The sequence below is a fragment of the Hermetia illucens genome, chromosome 2, assembly GCF_905115235.1.
Source record: "Hermetia illucens chromosome 2, iHerIll2.2.curated.20191125, whole genome shotgun sequence".
Classification (NCBI taxonomy): Eukaryota; Metazoa; Arthropoda; class Insecta; order Diptera; family Stratiomyidae; genus Hermetia; species Hermetia illucens.
The window spans coordinates 136,095,664-136,114,486 of record NC_051850.1 but is presented as its reverse complement, the minus strand read 5'-3'; the positions used below and the strand labels follow the sequence as shown (position 1 = coordinate 136,114,486).

The window sequence follows — 18,823 nt, the reverse complement described above, 5'->3', positions numbered from 1 at the left end:
TTGATGATAGCTGCTATGGTAGATCAGAATATTTAAGCAAATATAGAAACCCAATTAATGGGAAGGCAGAAAAAGGTCAATGAAATAGAAAAGGCAATTGGCAACCACATCTAGATTCTGGGGATATTTATTGACTGGCAGGATTTATCTATCAATTGCTAATACGTTTTCGTTAATATTTTTAAAAATGCTCTTTTAGTTACAAAAAGGGGCGAGGCAACGTTTGATGAGTTGCTCTGCCCTGGACGAAAGCGTAGTATATTTTTGCACTATTTGTTGTTCAAGCAATCTCCCGTGATTTGATGATATTATTGCTTTGGTGATGCTGCACTACTCCAGAACTATTATACTTTGAAAATCGTCTCCATACAATTCAAAAAATTGAATCAGACAGGAAAACAATGCCACTGGAAGCATCACTTACACCCGAAATCGATAATAGACATACATACTTGTACGGAGAAATATGTGAAATCTTATGGACGATGCAAATCCATAAATATGGCACTTTAGATGGATGTGACGTCCGTAGATAATGGGAGTTGGATACTTTGCGTGGAAACCATGGCATGAAATTATGAAACTAGGTCAATGGCATGGCGTTTCTTTTTATGTTGGGAAGCCTTTCAACTAAATTTTGTTTGAAGCCGTGGATTCGAGTTTGTAGAAATGGAGTGGCAAAGTTTGATTTAAAAAGTTGAACCTCACTTAATCCGGGTTCCTTCTCTGATCTCGAAGTTGAGATTTTTGCATTTTGTGGGTGGTACATTGTTCGACACTTCTCGCAAGTCACTGAGTGGTTTATTTTAATTTAGAACACTCCTCAAATAGCAGAAGCGGAAGTCCCCCCTCCCCAAAGAATGAAAAATCAATGAACAAAGATTGTTGCCATTTGCTTTTACTGTTCCTCATAAATATTGACGCAATTAACAAATTCAGCCTTTCTTCCATCAATCCCTGCTGCTTCTGTCCCAGATAGCTAAAAGGGGTCAGCGCTTCCACAGAGTTATTCCAGTTAATCCTAATTCATTGAATGTCTGTTTCACTTCATCCTTATTGGTTACAGTTGGGAACTATTGTATGTTCATGCATATGCATGTTCCCCGCAATGTTAATGTGGAATTTAGAAGCAACCGCAAATATTGGACTTTGGTAATGTTGGTTAGTTTATGAAATTCTAGGAAAGTTCCGGGTTTGAACCAGTGCGGGTGCCTTGCATAAGTGTATTGCGATTTATAGAAAATACAACTCTTTATGTCGGGCATTTGTGAATGCATTTTCCTGGAATATATGAGTGAAGTTCTGAACTCAATTGGTTTTCAGGAAGATAAAACTTTTCATTGCAGTGGGTTTTCAGGATATTTATGAGATATGAGTTATTCTGGAAAATCTTTCTAACGGTAAGGCTAATATGTGAAAGGAAGCTAATTGTATTTTGCACTGCAAAATATGAGTTGGTGTGGAATTTGAACTCTTGGCTTTGGTAGAGATTAGAGTAGCAATTTAGACATGGGTCAAGTAACATCCTAAGCAAAACATAACGTCTCAACTTTCCCTATGCGTCAACGTTTTCGGCCCGCAGCTGTTTAGCTTATCTTTTGTCAGGGTTGTCTAGGAAGCTACATCACTTCCATAACTGCAATATATGTACTTCTTAATATTCGATTTGGCAATTGTAATTTCCGGCTCCTAATCAAGTAGGTTTCATTTGGAAATTATTAGGAACAAAAGTACCTCTAACAATTCTCCCAAAATGGCCTTTCGAAATTAACTTTTCTCAGCTCTGAGGGTGAAATTATACCCTATAATTGAAAGACAGGACAGCATTGCCCTAGAAGAGCGACCCCCATTATATGCTGGCTATCACCTTGATAGTTACTTAGCAGCATGTTCATTTCTTATACGAGTATGAGTAGATGCTTCCACCCAAATAACACCCAGTAATTTCGCGAAGAAAAAAGGCGGTTGACAGATGGATGAACAGAACAAATAATAACCCAAGCGTTTAGTTCTATTGCAAGGTATACAGGATAAACCGATGCGGAGTGTAGTCTTTTGGGCGCCAATCTATCTCTCTCTGGAATTGATATGTGGCTCCTCATGAGTCAAATCTCTCGTCTATTAAGATCATTAGTGGGTGTATACGATGCACGAGGTAACCCTATTATTAACAAAACGTTACGGATCTGCATCGAAGAGTCGAAAAACACCTCCCGCAATCCAGGGGGTTATGCGAACCACGCCCAATGGAGAGTCTGCAATCGAGGGTAACGAAACCTAACTGATACCTGATCGCCTCTGTGAGTAAGCCTGACCTTACTGTTCTACGGGGGGCTATGATCGGGCGGACTTCCTAACCACTACACTCGTGGGGTTCAAATGAGTGTAAAAAAATAAAGACACACACAAGTCGGGATACTGGAAACTAGGCGCTGCCGGTATAGAATCTCTATAAGGAGGAATACAAAATATTCCGTCATATTTTGCCAAAATCCATGATACACATACTCGTATGTACATACATACCAACGGCATAAATACTGCGTTCATCCTAAATAAACAAACGTTGTATATTGCGGCATGACGATGCATACTTATATATGTGTGTGCCTAAATTGATCTAACGCATTTCACGCAGTTCCACCTGACTGCGTGCACAAAACTATGTTATGAACGTACATTAAAAACCGTTGGTAACCAAGTACACACATGTCTATTATATTGGTTTGTTTTTTTTTTTTTTTTTGATGGAGGTGGAAATCTTAGAAAGACGCTGCTGTGCCAGGTTGCAGCAGTGTGTGGGATTCGCACCCACTAAAACCACCCCCACTCTTCCGCCCCTCCCCGCGGACCACCGTGAGGTATTACTTCGCGGCGGAGGCTCTGGTTCGCTATACCAGCTCGTCCATGTCGCGTCTCCGGCGCGCCGCCTTCCGAGCTCGATTCAACTGCAGGAGTTTTGTCTGTACCACGGCTACTGCCTCATTTGCCGCCATCCAGCTTTCCTCCGAATTTAGCATTTATTCCACCAGGTTGGAGGGCTCAATCTTCGCCCCTTAGATGCCATTCAACCTCCTTTTCTGCTACAGAAATCTGGGACATAACGTGCTCCAGGTCTTCGGGTGTAGCACCGAATTCAGGACAGTTGGGAGACTCGTTCAACTCGAAGCGATGCAAGTACTTCCTATAGCCACCGTGTCTTGTAAGGAACTGTGTTAGGTGGTAATTCAATTCTCCGTGCTTTCGGTCGACCCATTTCTCGATACACGGGATCAATGTATGGGTCCACCGGCCCTTGTCGGAGTTATCCCACATTTGTTGCCACTTGCCATACAACTCTCTCCTGATAGCTTTTCGGAAATCCGCATTCACCTCGGCTGGGTTTGCTTTCCGTTTTTCGTAGAGCCAGTGTGCCTCGCTCGCTAGAAGATCTATAGGGATCATTCCTGCGATGACACACACTGCCTCCGTCGATGCTGTCCTAAATGCGCTGCACACCCTTAGCGCAATTGGCCGGTATGCCGAACTTATCTTCCTCCGGTTAACAGCGTGGTTCAACGCTCCCGCCCACACAGGGGCGCGTATAGCAGGATCGATCTCACCACACCCGCGATGAGTAGCCTGCGACTATACTTCGGCCCTCCCACGTTAGGCATCATCCTTGCAAGGGATGAGCTGGCATTTGCTGCCTTCTCTCGCGCATAATCCAAGTGTCCCTTGAAACTCAGCTTGGCATCGATCATCACCTCCAGGTATTTGACAACTGATTTTGAGATGACCTCACGATTACCAACCCGGATGGTAACCGTGTTGTTCTTCCTGCGGTTGGTAATGAGGACCGCCTCCGTCTTTTCGTCCGCCAGGTCTAGCTTGACTTGATAGTATGAATAGCTTCATTTGCATGAAGCTCCACATCCTCGGGATGCTTTGCAAGTGCAACTACCGGCAGGTCGTCCGCAAAACCAATCAGCGTTGTCTCCTCCGGCACGCGTAGGTCAAGCTTCGTACATTATGTTCCACAGCAGTGGTCCCAATACAGAACCTTGAGGCTGCCACAATGTACTCCTTCGGCCCGCCGTCCGTCTCGTACCAGAGAAGTCTGTCCGAAAGGTAACTCTCGATTAGCTGAACCAAGTAACTAGGAACACCCAGTTTGGCCAAAGCGGCTTTAATCCAGCCCCAGTCAGCTGAGTTAAAAGCATTTTTGACGTCCAGCGTCACCAGAGCACAGCATTTGCCCATGGCCATTGCATTTCGAGCCAATTCCACGACCTTTGCTACTGCATCCGTAGGACGAGCTCGCCGAAACCCATATTGCCGCTCTGAAAGACCACCCGCAAGCTCGATGAATGGGAGCAGTCTGTTATATATCTTCTCCATGGTGTCTTTGAGACAAATAGGGCGATATGAAGAGGGCACGCCGGGTGGTTTTTGGGGCTTCGGTAGCAACACCAGCTTCTGCCTCTTCCACTGAGCGGAATTCGATTCGAATGTGCTTGCGAATCACCTTGGTCTGACCTTCACCGCCACCTTCAGAGCATTGCTCGGAATTCCGTCCAATCCCGAAGCCTTGCTATCCCTACTACGTTTGCAGATTTCCCGAAGTTCCTCTTCGGTAGCACCAAGGATCGAGAAGACGTCCTGCTGAGCTGCCAGTTGGGGTTCTCTTTCATCCTGCTCCTGCTGTGGGAAAAGAGTTGTGAATATCTGCAACAAGAGCCGTGGGCATGTGACTTGAGATGATTTTTTCCCGTGGATCTTGTTTATCACAACTTGGTTGGCTGTACCCCACGGATTCGTATTAGCCTCTATGCAGAGCTTCTGGTAGCATTCCCGCTTGCTTCTTCGTATGGCCTTTTTAAGGTTGCTTCGCCGATCCCTGTATTCCTCCTCACGCTCCTGGTGCTCCGGTCTTTCCCTTGTCCTGTGGGAAAGTCTCCTCGCTCGGAGACATCTCAAGGCAGCGATCTCCGTATTCCACCAGTAGTTTGGCCTCTTGCCGTGGTGCAAACGCCGTCGTGGCATCGTAGCGTCGCACGCTTCGGTTATACCCTGAGACAGCTGTGTGACCCTTTCCATCGCTGTTCCATCCGGATCAAGGGCTCCCTCCAATGCTACCAGGAATGTCTCCTCGTCGAAAGCTCCGATAGACCAGCCAACCGCTTTACCCTTTCCATCTCCAGAGCGTAGTTGACTGCTTCTCTTCTTGCCAATGCGGAGGAAGATGGCCTGGTGGTCACTGTGGGTGTAGTGATCACTCACTAGCCAAGCCATCTCCCTCATCAGTGAAGTGCTAACAAATGTCAGGTCAACGCTTGACTTCCGGAATGCCCTGCCTTCCGCACGTCCACATTCGACTCTCGACTGTTGCGAGAGCAGCTCTTGAGCTGCCTCACAGTGATTAAGATTGACTTGTATCGATCTCGTTTACCTGTGCGGTTCAGCTGCCTCCTATATACCGGACATCTGCCGCTCCCGCAATATGCCGGTCGTCCACGCCCTCTTTCCCATCACACAGCATACACCGTGGATTTCTGGTGCAATCTTTGATGAGGTGCAACTTCTCGACCTATCATGCTGGCTAGTGCATGCCGCAGCAAAGTGGCCGAATTCGAGGCATCTGAAGCATCTCTTTAGAGATATTTGCTCCCTGAGCCTGCACACGACCCAACCTATTCTTACCTTGCCCGCGGTAATCAAGTTAATTGCTGATTCCGCCGGCAAACTAATAATAGCGCTCTGTGTGCCGCCATATCCCTTCTTGATCCTTTTTATGGCACTCTGGTCTATATTGTTAAGATTGAACTGTTGCTTTAGCGCAGCACAGATATCCTCCCATGTGGTGACCTCATCTAGGCCCCTACATTCAACCACTGTCTCCTGCTTCCGAGCTCTTACCTCAGCTTCCTCTCCCAGTACCTTTTCCACCTTGCCGCGGAAGTTATCGGCTGACTTGTCCGCGGAGCTACTTAATTCTGGCTCTAGTGCTGTGCTCTGTGCTGTGCTCTGTGTTCGATTGATACGGCTTACATTATCCCCCAAATCCATCAGTTCCGGGTTTGATTTCACTTTTCGGAGGATGTCGGCATAGGACATATTTCCCTTCTTGGAAATAATTATTATTTCCGGGCGGTGCTTCTTTTTGTCCTTTTTCCTCTTGTTCTTCTTCACCTTAAGGGGGTCATCCGGTGTGAAGGCCGTTTTTTTTTGCCTTTTTTTGAACAATTATTTTGAAGGACTGGATAAAGATAGAAACGTGATTTTTTCACCATATGTTTACTGATATATCTAGTATATGTGAGCTTGATTTCATAGCTAATTTTCGGAATAGGTGTTAATTTATGCAGCCATCTCCAAAAAAAGGTGTTTTTCTGCTGCCACGCTGGAGGGCGCTGTGTTTATCTGAGGGAAAAAAAGTAAACGGCATTTTAATGTGGACAATATTCCACGGTCCGCAAACTAGGATAATTAGAAAATATTAAAAGGTAAATTTTTGGGGGGCTTTTAAACTTAATTTTTTGGATTTTGGTGTTTTTTTACGGCTTTTTTTATGAATAAAAAAAAACTACCCGTCCGATTGCAATTATCCTAGTTTGCGGACCGTAGAAATATGTACTAAAGAAGCCGTGAAAATTTCAAGGGGATGCGCTATCATGCGTCCTCTTTAACCTGGCCCTAGAGAAAGTGATCCGTGATGCTGAGGTGAATGCAAGAGGTACGATCCTCTTCAAGTCCACCCAACTACTGGCCTATGCTGACGATATCGACATCATGGGAAGAACCACCCGAGACGTGCAAACTGCCTTCATCCAGATCGAGCAGGCGGCAATTGGCGCGAGATCTTGGGCTGCACATCAATGAAGGCAAGACAAAATATATGGTGGCAACGTCAGCACCGAAGACGAATCAACCAACAACATCAAACCGCACTGGTCAAACACAAACACAAACAAGAATAAGGATAGGAGAATACAACTTTGAGACCGTTGACAATTTCTCCTATCTAGGGTCGAAAATCACATCCGATAACAACTACGATGATGAAATCCGCGCACGGTTGTTGTCAGCCAACAGAGCCTATTTCAGCTTACAAAGACTGTTCCGCTCGAAACGTCTAGGGTCAAAGCTCTTACTGTACAAGCCTATGATCTTGCCAGTCCTCATGTATTCCTCGGAAACTTGGGTTCTTAGCAAGAAAAATTGCGAACTCTTGGCCGCGTTCGAGAGAAGAATCCTCCGAAGAATTTTTGGCCCCCTACATGAGGATGGACGATTCCGTAGCCTACACAATGACGAAATCTATGAGCGATACCATGACCGTCCGGTTGTGGATAAAATCCGGCTCAATAGGTTACGGTGGGCGGGTCACTTAATCCGTATGGATGAAGATGATCCCACCCGGAAAGTCTGTAAGGGCAATATCTATGGTAGGAAAAGAAGACGAGGCAGACCCTGCCTTAGATGGAGCGATGGCGTGGGCCAGGATGCCAGACAGCTTTTAGGGATATCGAATTGGTGGACCTCGGCGCAAAACCGAGATGTCTGTAGTTCCTTATTAAGGCAGGCCTAGACCGGATACCGGTTGTTGCACCGTTGATGATGATGATGAAAATTTCAAAGAATTCGGCTGGATAGATTTTGAGCTATGATGGCAGCCGATTTTCAAGATGCAGTTTCGAGAAAAACGCATTTGAAAATTTAAATGTGATTATCAACAGTAAAATTTTAGCTCACCAGTAATCTGCTATACCTAGTCCATAGAGAGCACCCTCCGTTTCTTCAAAAACGTCTTGTAAGGCCGATTGTTGCTCTCTGGTGTCAATTGTGGATCTTTTAGCGAGGTCAGTCGATTGTCGTTCGGACCGCCAAATTCGCGCTTCATTACGGCGGTCGGCATAAACCTGACATATGTGACCAACTTGACTTCCCATTGTCACTAGGATTTTGAGAATGCCATTGAGTCCTTCATTGAAAATAATTACAGCCAGAAAAGTGGCTATTTCTACGACCTTGGCCCCAGAATGAAGGTGTTTAGGAGCGAAAGTCCAGACCAATGCATTTAACGATTCATTGTTATTCTAGGTCTCTGCTCCTAATCATCTGTTCAAGAGATCATCTCGTGACAAATCTTCGCAGATTGGTTTGATGACTGTTTGAACTCCTTCAGTCAAAGGTGCCTTCTCGTGGTTGAAACTATCCAGTTCTCCTTGAGCTTCCGCTTTGCGCCATTTGCACCAACTGGACAATTTTGATGCTGAGGATTTTCGTCTCTAGAACATTTATGGAAGAAAGTTGCCCAAATTTCTTGCTTCATTCCTTCTATCAAATTTGCGTGTCGACGAATAGTTAGCCCAAAAAATGTAGTGAGGTCGTTAATAATCTTATCAGTAAGTATTCCAGCCCCTTTTCCACCAATGCCTTTGTGATTCATCTTTGGATTTCTAAGCCGCGTTCCCATTCTTTTCTCGACATGTCCTACGTATTCCTTTTTTACTACTACGTATATTTTATTATTTGCAGAATTTTGCAGAAATACCGGAGAAAACTCCAGCAAAATCCAATATACAATATACAAAAGTTGGCGCAATTGGAACATCCATGTTCATGCTTGCTAAAAGTTTCTTCGCTGATGTTGATGCGAAGTCCTTTTTCTTCTCTGATAAGTATCGATTCCCATGAAATACTCGTTTTTTAGGGCGAGCATGACGTTGAACGTTAAAGCTATCTCCCTTCGTACGATCCATTTAAAAAAATCACTGAACACACAAACAGCACAATACTTACAACAAAATATAACTGAGTATAACTTGAACGCCTTTCAGTGCTCACTCTAGACTGGATTATCCTTTTTGTTCCAAACAGCAAAAAAGTTTAGACAAGTGATTGGTTTTTCATCTTTTTATATTTATACCTGTGTTCAAATTTGTAAGGCTCAGGTAAAAAACTAATAGGTAAAAAAAGATTCGATGCTCTTTCTCATCGAGTACTCTACTTGCGGCTGCAAACTCCTTACCTGTTTAACCCTGTAATTTCTGAAGGACTCCACTTTCTTCCACTTTTGTAGGTGTTGTGGCTGCAATCGTCAGATTACCGACTTTCGCAGGTACTCTCGCTGGCTCCGCCTTCTTTGGTGAAGAAGATTTTTTCTTCTTCGGGACTTGCTGTGGTCCTCGAGGCTCACAGGTACCGACTCTAGCCCGTTTTCCCGCTTGCCTTATCTTGGGGAGGCGTCACCTACGTTTCCCTTGTGACCTTGCCACCTGACGCTTGGGAATTCTTTTCTTCTAGTGCCATCCATCCATTGTCATCGATAGTGATCTTCGAACTCCTCCTAAAAAGATCCAGTGTGGACCTAATTTCCACTCTACCATTATCTCTTGTAGCATTAGATGCCAAAGTAGCCAAGTTTTCCATTACTGAGGCACTGCGGTCGTTGGATATCGACGGCCGGGAGTCCGCTTGCTCACTCCCAAAAAGCGCTGGCACTGGGTTTCCGAAGCCCCGGACCGTAAAAAAACTACTTTTCTCCTCCGCCATATTTGGTTTAATTTCTGAGTATACTTCCCTTAGCCAATTTTTATCCACGGGTGGGTGTTTACTTCCCACCTACCCGGCCTGCGCATAAGCATGCCCATACACGCACACCTCCGGATGCGTGCATGTGCATGCCCATGACACATTCGCCGAGCATTCCCTTATCCGCACGAAGGGACGCGCCTGATGGGAGATTTGGCAACTCCACACATAATTAGTTACTACCCACCCCACCCCAGCTTCACTAACACATACATATACATACACATGTCTACCTCGAGTAATTGACAGTGAGATACAAATAACTCAAAAAAGCCAAGAAAAAATGTCCCCACGAACCCCGCCGTTCATGTAAGTTCGTTTTATGTGGTAATGCCATCATACACGACTTAAGGTGAAATAAATTTACCTTAAATGTGACATTTTGACTTTCTATAAATTTGTTAATAATAGACGGACAGACGGACAGATAGATATTGAATCGATTTTAATAAGGTTCTGTTTAATACATAACCTTAAAAAGACTTATAATAAACCAGCGCGGCTCCGTACCGCACACAAACTGGCCAATCAGGTGAGCGCACATCCCCACAACATTTAAAGCTACCCAAGACGGGACTATTTCAAAGTTTTAGCATCATTTGGAAATCGTTAAAAGAAGAAAGACAAAGGCGTAAAGTAAGTTCTAATAGTGTAGTCTAGGATAATCTAGTTGTGCTACTTCAACTGATTGTGAATGTTTTTGCGTTCACTTCAGGAGACAACTGTCAAACCCCTACTATCACGAACTAAAGAAAAAATAGTTTAGTTTTAAAATTTATGGATTTAGAGCAACTCAGCACTTTTACAAAATTCAGTGACTGACAAAATTGTATACTTTTAAAGTTACAAGCTCATTTTCACAACCTTTAAAAAAATCATGGTCTGTAGAACAGGTCCTCTCCCATAAAGGCAAGACACTTTGGAGGCCCTTCTGCAATTATTATTCTATAAACATATGTTATCCCTAATTTTGAAATAAATGATACCTTTTTGGTCTTAATGAGCGTTCTCCTTTATTCGAAACTATCGACAGTATCCACTTTTTGGCAACAATAACATCGGCATATACTCCGAATAATCCTTTCCTACCACAACCAATTCCAAACGAGATAACACCTGCCAGTTTTCCTTTACAAAGCAGGGGCCCTCCTGAGTCTCCCTGCAGAAGAGTATTTACATAATTCATTCTGAAAATTGCGACCAAAAGGAATGCCTACATAACAAGCATCCTTCGCTCCAGATTTAACTCCAGCGCAAATGTCGTATTTCGGATTACTGTTGACTGGGGGTTTAGAGCAATCAGAATCTGGGCGGATACCTATTTGTGCAATCAAAAGCTTTGTACTTGGTTCGTCGGCATCCTGTATACAATAAAGTTGTTTTAATATTTTTCGGTTGCATTATCTGCATTACGATTACCTCGTCAGCGTATCCCCAGCCTGCTATCTCACACGTTGTGCCAGCTGGGGGCCTTTTAGCGACCATATGAGCCACCTTCAAAAGACGGCTCATTTTCAATTTCGGGAGAAGCTATGGAAAAGATCATTTTGATTAAATTTTTATAAAAATACCTTTGTCAACCTTTGGAGCTTTGATTTTAATTAGACTATGTAGCTAGGGTTCATATTCACAATGCTTCAGGAGGAGAGTATGCAAGAGAAAGTGAAATACGGAGACCACTCAGTGTGGGATAGCTTGCATGTTTTAACAAAACTAAGTTCCACTAAGGCTCTGCTGCCCATTGAGACGGAGAGGCTGGACGATATGGACTTGGATTTCCTAAAGCTCAAGGCAATTCCTATGTGAGGCACCTGAGTCGCAATAAGGATCATATATAGGCGAAATCACGACCGAACTGAAATTGGAGAATGGTGGAGGACCACAACAGAATTATCAATTACTCAAATGAAGATAGCCTTCCTATTAAGGTAGTCACTTCATCAAGGGACGTATCCTGCCCAAATAGGAATCTATCTAGAATGAGGACAGAGGTCCAAACGCTCTTCCGCTGGGCGAAATAAATCGAGAACTGGTTAAGTTACAGAAACACATTGACCACGTACAGCGACGCGATTAAAGAAGCAAAACAAAGTAATTCCAGCAAATTCTCTGAAGGGATTGCGCAAACGACAAAAGCATCCAAACTATGTTGTAGCATATTGGAATCAAAGGCGTAACAATTTCCTAAGATAACATACTTACAGAGATTGAGAAGGACAGGGTGTGCTACCTTCCAAAACTAAGTTCTCGGGGGTCCTATTCAACGGCAGAGGACAATAAGTTCCCGGCTGATACCCCAGTTATAGATAGAAGTAGGAAAACGGAGGATATTTAAGGTGGTATATCCGGAAATTCGAATAAAATAAACAGTGTGAAATCCTAAACCACTAAAATCAGCCGAAATGACTGGCATCTTCCCGCATCATCGAAACGGTGCTTGGACCTCAACATAGGCTCTCTCCCAAGCTGTGACAAGACAATTAGAGCAGGCAAACGTGATCTCCACTACGAATGTGAATAAAGAGGATTTTTTTTCAAGCAAGCTCTTTCAGACTAATTTGCCTGACATCCTTTGTAATGAAAACAGTGCAGAAGATGCTGGACAACTACATAGAATTAACATTCTAACGCGTAATTCCTTATATCCAAGCCGACATGTCTACCAAGTGGGACGATCAAGCGCAATTCTTAATTCTGAAGGGAGGCACGAACACCACAACGTCCTGGATGAGCAGAATTTTATAAAATTATCAAGTAGAAATACCAACAGGCTGCCGCGTAGTTAGTTTAGTTTAGTGGGTGAAACCGCAGTTCCAAACACACAGGTCATTGTTAAGTCCATTATACTATTCCCGTAAATCGTCCATTCAACGGTTTCCCGTTTACGGCGGTTGCAGGCTTTAGCGAATCTGAGAATATTCTCCAGAGGCAGAGAGTGTGCAGATAGTTGTGGGATTCAATTTACAGGTTAGAGCAGCGTGGGGCCCCATAGCCCTTTCCAGGCGCGGTGGTAAACACGGGAGCAGGGGAAAGAAGCTTCCAGTGCAGCGTGGGCGCTATAGCACTGGCCTGACCTGTGGAGAAGTTAGGAAAGCTAAGAACTTATCCTCCTTGTTCATATCCTGGAGAAGCTGAAAAGCTATTCTCCTCTTGAGCAGCAAGGAACCTGCTGCGGCTCAGTTGGATAGAGAATAATTTTTCTTTGCTAATTCGTTACCTGCTTGAATTCTTATTCTAATTTACAAACAATTGGGTCGGCGTCATAATTTGTAAGTCACGGATCAATTGCATTGCTGTAGTACATTTGACTTGTACAATTGTACTACGAATTCATATTTTCATAATATTGGTTTGTAGATTATTATATTAAGTATCATGACAAGAAAACCTTACCAAGATGTCTTCGTCTGAGATCTAAAGAGGCTGGGCAACTGCACATAGCCGAAACCACCATTCCAATCTTTTCCAAGTGGTAGTTTAAGAAGTAGTGTCCTGTTAAAAGCCCTACTAGGGTTTTCATGTCCCACTTCTTACAGCAAAAATGCCTGGCGACCCCAGGTTCCTTCACAAAGATGTTCGCCTACCGGCAAGAGTTCAAATTTCTCCACTCGGCTGCGTGAATCCTAACAATTTCACCCTTCAGAGTATATTTGACACTAACATAAATAGCCGGATGCCAAAAGCTGGGGCTGGCTCCATTGTGGATCCAGACCCTCAGCGAGCCAGTTTGTCAGCCTCCTCATCACCAGCAATAATTAAGTGCCCCGGCACGCACATGAGGGATGTTTTGTTCACTTGGCCAAGTTTCAGCAACACCTGATGACAACTCCACACCAACAGCCTTGATATGCCATTGCTGCTTTTTTTTGCTGATAATATTGCGCGACTGTTGGAACAGATTGGAATGGTGCGACCCCTCTTTTTTGTCGTAGACATTCTTCTGCTGCCAATGAAATGGCGTATATCTCCGCTTGGAATATGGTCGTCATTTTGCCGAGGGTTCGGACCAGTTCCATAATCGTATTTCCCGAGAACAGTCCTGCGCCCGATCCGCCTTGCATGACTGACCCATCGGTGAAGATTCATGCCATTTATCGACCATTCTTTTCTTTTGGTGATTACGACAGTGTATGAATATGGTGTTCCACGTTAACTTGGAGTCGAAATGTACTCCTACATACTTGACTGTTTGTGCCAGCCGAAGCCAAACCCGAGTTCCGCAATGGTGTTTTACCCTTCTTTGGCTTCTTGAGTGGACAGCTTTCTTCAAAAGCTTCTCTCATACTGGTTGTAATCATCTGGGTTGTATTCTCAATTCCTGCAATGGGTTTGATACCTCTTCCAGTGATCGTAGTTTGGGCGCTCAGTTTTGTTTTGTAGGTAACCCAATCTGTCTTACGTAGATTCCGAAATGCAGTGGGTGGGGGTGGATCTATGCCCATTAAAAAATCAACGCATCAGTGATCTGAGAGTATGATATCATTTCATACTCCTCGACCAGAGCCGTAATGTCAGGGGATGTCACCATAATGTCGATGACCTCTCGCCTGACCATGTTGTAGAAAGTGGGTTCATTACCCATTACATTAAGGGTCTACAGATCGGTTCCTACTAGACACTTCAGTAGTCTCGATCCTCTTGCATTGATGTTGGGACTTCCCCAGCATATGTGGTGAACGTTGACATCACATCCTGCTATTACCCCCATTCCTTTTTTTTAGCATTTTGCATAGCTCTGATGAACTGGGAACTTCTTCTGCACCGTAGAGGAAATATGCAGAGCACCATAGTATCTCTTTATCTAACTGTTGAGTTCTTATGGCTAGTTTAGTCGCTGTGGTGTTGTCATTATATAGGTCGTTAACCGAATTAGCCTGGAAGCCTTTTGAGACTACCATGCAGAAGCGGGGTCAATCAGTTCCATTAGCATACCACAGATCAGTATGTTGGAAGTTTAGACACCTGACTACTCCACTAACGAGCCACGGTTCTTGTCTGAGGTGCCGGGTACGTAAGTGACAACTCCGTAAAGTACAATGGGACGTCAGGTTCTTGACTGAAATGGTTGTGATGGCACACAATTCTCTTCGAAACCAATTTTATCTGAATTTTGTGCCAACCTCCTTAACACCTTCAGCACTCTCGCTTAGTTCGTTTCCTGATCGGATCGAATTGTGCATGGCTGACCTCTCCGGCTGATAAATCTCTGAAAGGCATATGTGCTCAGATTCAAACACACCTCTAAATGTGCCACCTTTGCAGCCATAAAAATGATTACGACTATGTTATGTATATTTGATATATATTTAGAGCTGTGCGTTGGAGCTTAAGGATACACTCAGTCTTCTCTACTTGTCGTAAAAGACGACTTAAAGTGATAGAAATTTGTGAGCTGTAAATTCGAAAATGCTGAAATTTTATTGCTACCAACAAGTCAACAACGCCTCGGATAGGGATTGCCCTCATGCCGAAAACTTTTTGTAACCGAAAACGGATTATTGTTGATTTCTGGAATGTACGTAAGGTCCTAAACAACGGTAACGAGGGTCATATACGCTGAACGCTTGGTGGCAGAATCTACTCAGGAGAGTATTCCTCTCACTTTTGTGAAAATTTGGTCGTGTACTTTGGAAAGCGGGATGGTAGCAGACATGAATTCGGTGTTAGGTTGTTTCTGATGGTTACCATAAGGCTTGCTTTCCGATTCTAGCTCATTCACCAACGAGACTCCCGACATAGTGCGCAGTTCAAGAAAGTTTTCGTAAAGGTGACATTGTGATTGCGATGGCTGATCTGAATGCCGATATGGCACTGACAGCACCTTGCTCGGACATTTGATGCGGAAATATGGTCTTGGTGACCTAAGGGATAATGGCGCGAGGTGTGTGGATTTCTGTATTTTCCACCCGCCTCGTCCTTAGTGACAGAATATTCAAGTACAGTGCTTGCCATAAGTTCAATTGGGTTTCAACTGATCGACCCCAAACAATCAATAAGATAGACCACTTTGCGATAAGCAGTAAATTTAGGGGTTATCCCCTGAATGTGCGTAACAAGAGAGGCGCTGAAATTGGCCTCTAAACGGACCGCCATCTGATGGTCGCGTTCGTTCTCTTGGTGCGTTGCACCCGTAATTCCGGGCAGGGTTGGAGAGCTGCAACCCTCCAAAGTTCAATATCGTCCGCTTGTGTGATCTAACTAGCACCCGAGAGTCGGACAACTATTTTAATGATCGGGCACAGATGCACTGAGTAACCTGCCTGAGAACATCGGCGAACGTTTACAGCCATAAAATGCACTTTTCTTGGACCCGCTTAAGATCTAGCTGGAAGAGGATCGATGAACGGGATCACTGCGAATGATGTAATGCCCGCGAACCGCGATACCGTGCGACATCCCCGTATGCTCAACGTATTGTGCACCATGATTTCAGAAATATGGTCGCAAATATTCCGGTAGCTATGTGAAGGACGTTAACAGTCCACTTCTGATCGACGAGAAAGAGCAACTGAATAGGCTAAAGGAACACTTCTTCATGGAATTTTACCATATCACATCCGGAAAAGTTCCTTTCCTTGTGATAAAATGGCTACTCACCCTAATATGCAGATATGGACTGCTCCTACAAGCAGAAGAGAAGCCATCTCGGCCATCGACGGGAATAAGGCCGCTGGGTTTGAATTTCTCTCCACAAAGTTATTTATCGCTGCACCTCAAATTTCTGCACATCTGCTACTTCCGTTTATATGCTCCTCGTGCTTTGTCGACATCATCAAGGAGAAGAAATGTCGACAAATGGTCACTAGTGTTACGGAATTATACTCTTAATAGTCTTCACCGATGGATCAGCCACGGAAGACAGAACTGTCAAAAAAATGACGGTCATATTGGCTTCAGAAGAAAGTTTGTGACAAATACGGTGGGATCGCAACATTTCGGGAGCATTATTCGCAATAAATCCAGCTGATAGGAAGCTGCAACTATTTGCTGCTGAAATTCGGTCTACTAAATGAAACATTCCTGATGTGGGTGCCAAGGGGCTCGAACATAGTTGATAATAAGTAGCTCCTCAAAAATTAAGGATTGTTGTTTCAGGGGTACTGATTGTAGACAATATTTAATTGAGAATGAAGTGATTACTGGTATAAAGGAAATACGGCAATAGTCAATACAAACCTCTAAAATGGCGAAATCATTACGAAAACTTTTTCTGTTAAAACCTGGGTGATTTATGATTTTCTTTACTTCAAAAGTTCCTTTGGTTCTTCGTTTTGGCAGGACTATCTTTGATCCCACAACAAGAACCTGCCAAAATTATAACGTGCGTTTTATAATAAATTTTACTCGTATGCAAATATAAAGCATCATTGCTTACTTTCTTTGGATTTTTATGGTAAACCATGCAATGGGCAGCCGAAAGGACATGTTTCTGGGTTATGAGTGTTCCTCCACAAAACTGAGTCATCGACAATGTTACAATCGCAACCTAAATCATTCGAAAAAGAATATGTGGAAGTATTCTTCGAAATTGGTGTTGGCAGCAACTCTTACTACGGAGGGAACATCTCCAGGTTTTGAAAGCTTTCCTCCGATGATTCTCGTCGTTCGACCATTCGATTTGGCAATAAAAGTGACAACAAAGAATAGAATGGTGACTATTTTCATTTTATAAATATATCTGGGATTGTTTGCTTTATATACACGAAGGAATTTGCTGTAAAATAAAATTGATTTTGAAGTTCCTATTTCATGCGTCAAACCAACTTTCGATTTTGAATAAATCGTGTACTAAGATTCTCATAAAAATAATATTTCACTTTATATTCCTGACGATATTTAGAAGGTGGGATATACTTTGTCTTCATGTCGACTTTGAACTAGGTAATTTTCAGTTTCAGTGCCTGCATATGTTTGCTTCACTAGCTTATCCATACCCTCCCTTCTTGCTTCCTTTTTTGGTAGTGATGAGACTCAATCGCTCCCTCGACAATTATCTACGTTGTCGTGGTGAACGAGTTCAATAAGGAAGGTCCTCTATGAAGCAAGAGGTGACACCCGAAGACAAGAGATAATCAAAACCCCAAACCAAGGTGTGACTACCGTGTCGAGGGCTAAATGGTCACTATGGCCATGTACGGTGAACTCTGGGTACCAGGCGACACCTAGTTACAACAACCCTTGTCTTGGCAAAAAGGGGCTCTGGCGAGATCAACTTAAGGTATGACCCCATATACGCTACGCGACGCGACATTACATTCAGTACGATTGCCGTGACACGGTATACTTATATTGCACTAGCGTGACAACCAACTACAAACCCAAATTGAAAAATCGTAGCAGTCACTTAGCAAATATTTTCTACCAAGCAACTCAGCTGCGTCGCATCGCTTGGCTGAATGTCGCGTAGCGCAGTATGGCTCAATGTGTGTTGCTGCATACAAAACCATATAAAGATATGTTGACATGCAGTGCAGTTTTTTTTGCCGTGTCGCGAGCGTAGATGGGGTCGCACTTTTACTTTCCTCGATAAAACTGCCAATTATAAAAAACCAGGAAACAAAAAATCTCGATCGTAACGATCCAACCCCTCTAAGCTTAATTATGGAGAACCTGAGTCTAGATTCAGACACTCCACTTACTTAAGTGGGAACCAATCTGATTGAGAACCAGTCCTTAAGGTGCGAGCCGAATCAGACCCCTCCTGTCAGCACTTCTGAGTGAAGTCTTGCCCATGGGTAAGCATCTGTTCTCGTACAGCAAACAGCCTTCGGGCAAACTGCCTTTGGGGAAACCACCTCTGAGCAAACTTTCTTCGAGCAAACCACCTTCAGGCAGACCGTCTTCGGTCAAACCACAACCCACGGGCTGTGCCAAGGTTGACGGGGAAAACCAAAGCGGCAGCGGTTGTCAAACAATCTCAACTCTTCCACAAAAAAGGCAACAAAGATAGCTCGCCGGTAATAACAAAGGCACCAAGACTATCGAAGTCAATGGATGGGTCTTGTGTGACGATGTTGAGCTATGCGAACAGCTTAGAAGGAAACTGCTCTCCTGCCAGCTGTAAGGACTGCATCCCTGCAAAGCATTAACCTTCGCTTTGAGTTGGTAGGTGTACACCGTAAAACGTTACGGCTAAACTTTGTTGCCGGAAACTCGAATGAGTGGCTCAGACAGTATTGCTCTTTCCTCAACGACGTGTGGGAGAGCGCGCAATAGACCCCGAAGAGGGTTTCCGAGCTGCCATCGT

At 43.9% G+C, this 18,823-nt stretch overlaps 1 protein-coding gene across 1 annotated transcript; it reads right to left on the bottom strand.

Annotated features, from left to right (window-relative positions):
• Positions 1–10,337: 10,337 nt before the first annotated feature.
• Positions 10,338–17,359, bottom strand: LOC119649412 (trypsin alpha-3-like). The gene is made up of 7 exons (XM_038051549.1): positions 17,128–17,359; positions 16,952–17,062; positions 16,753–16,881; positions 10,996–11,106; positions 10,794–10,937; positions 10,563–10,735; positions 10,338–10,507 (listed from the first exon to the last, which is right to left on the bottom strand). The coding sequence occupies exons 1-7, from the start codon at positions 17,239–17,241 to the stop codon at positions 10,420–10,422; spliced, it is 870 nt and encodes a 289-aa protein (XP_037907477.1). The 5' UTR covers positions 17,242–17,359; the 3' UTR covers positions 10,338–10,419.
• Positions 17,360–18,823: the final 1,464 nt, after the last annotated feature.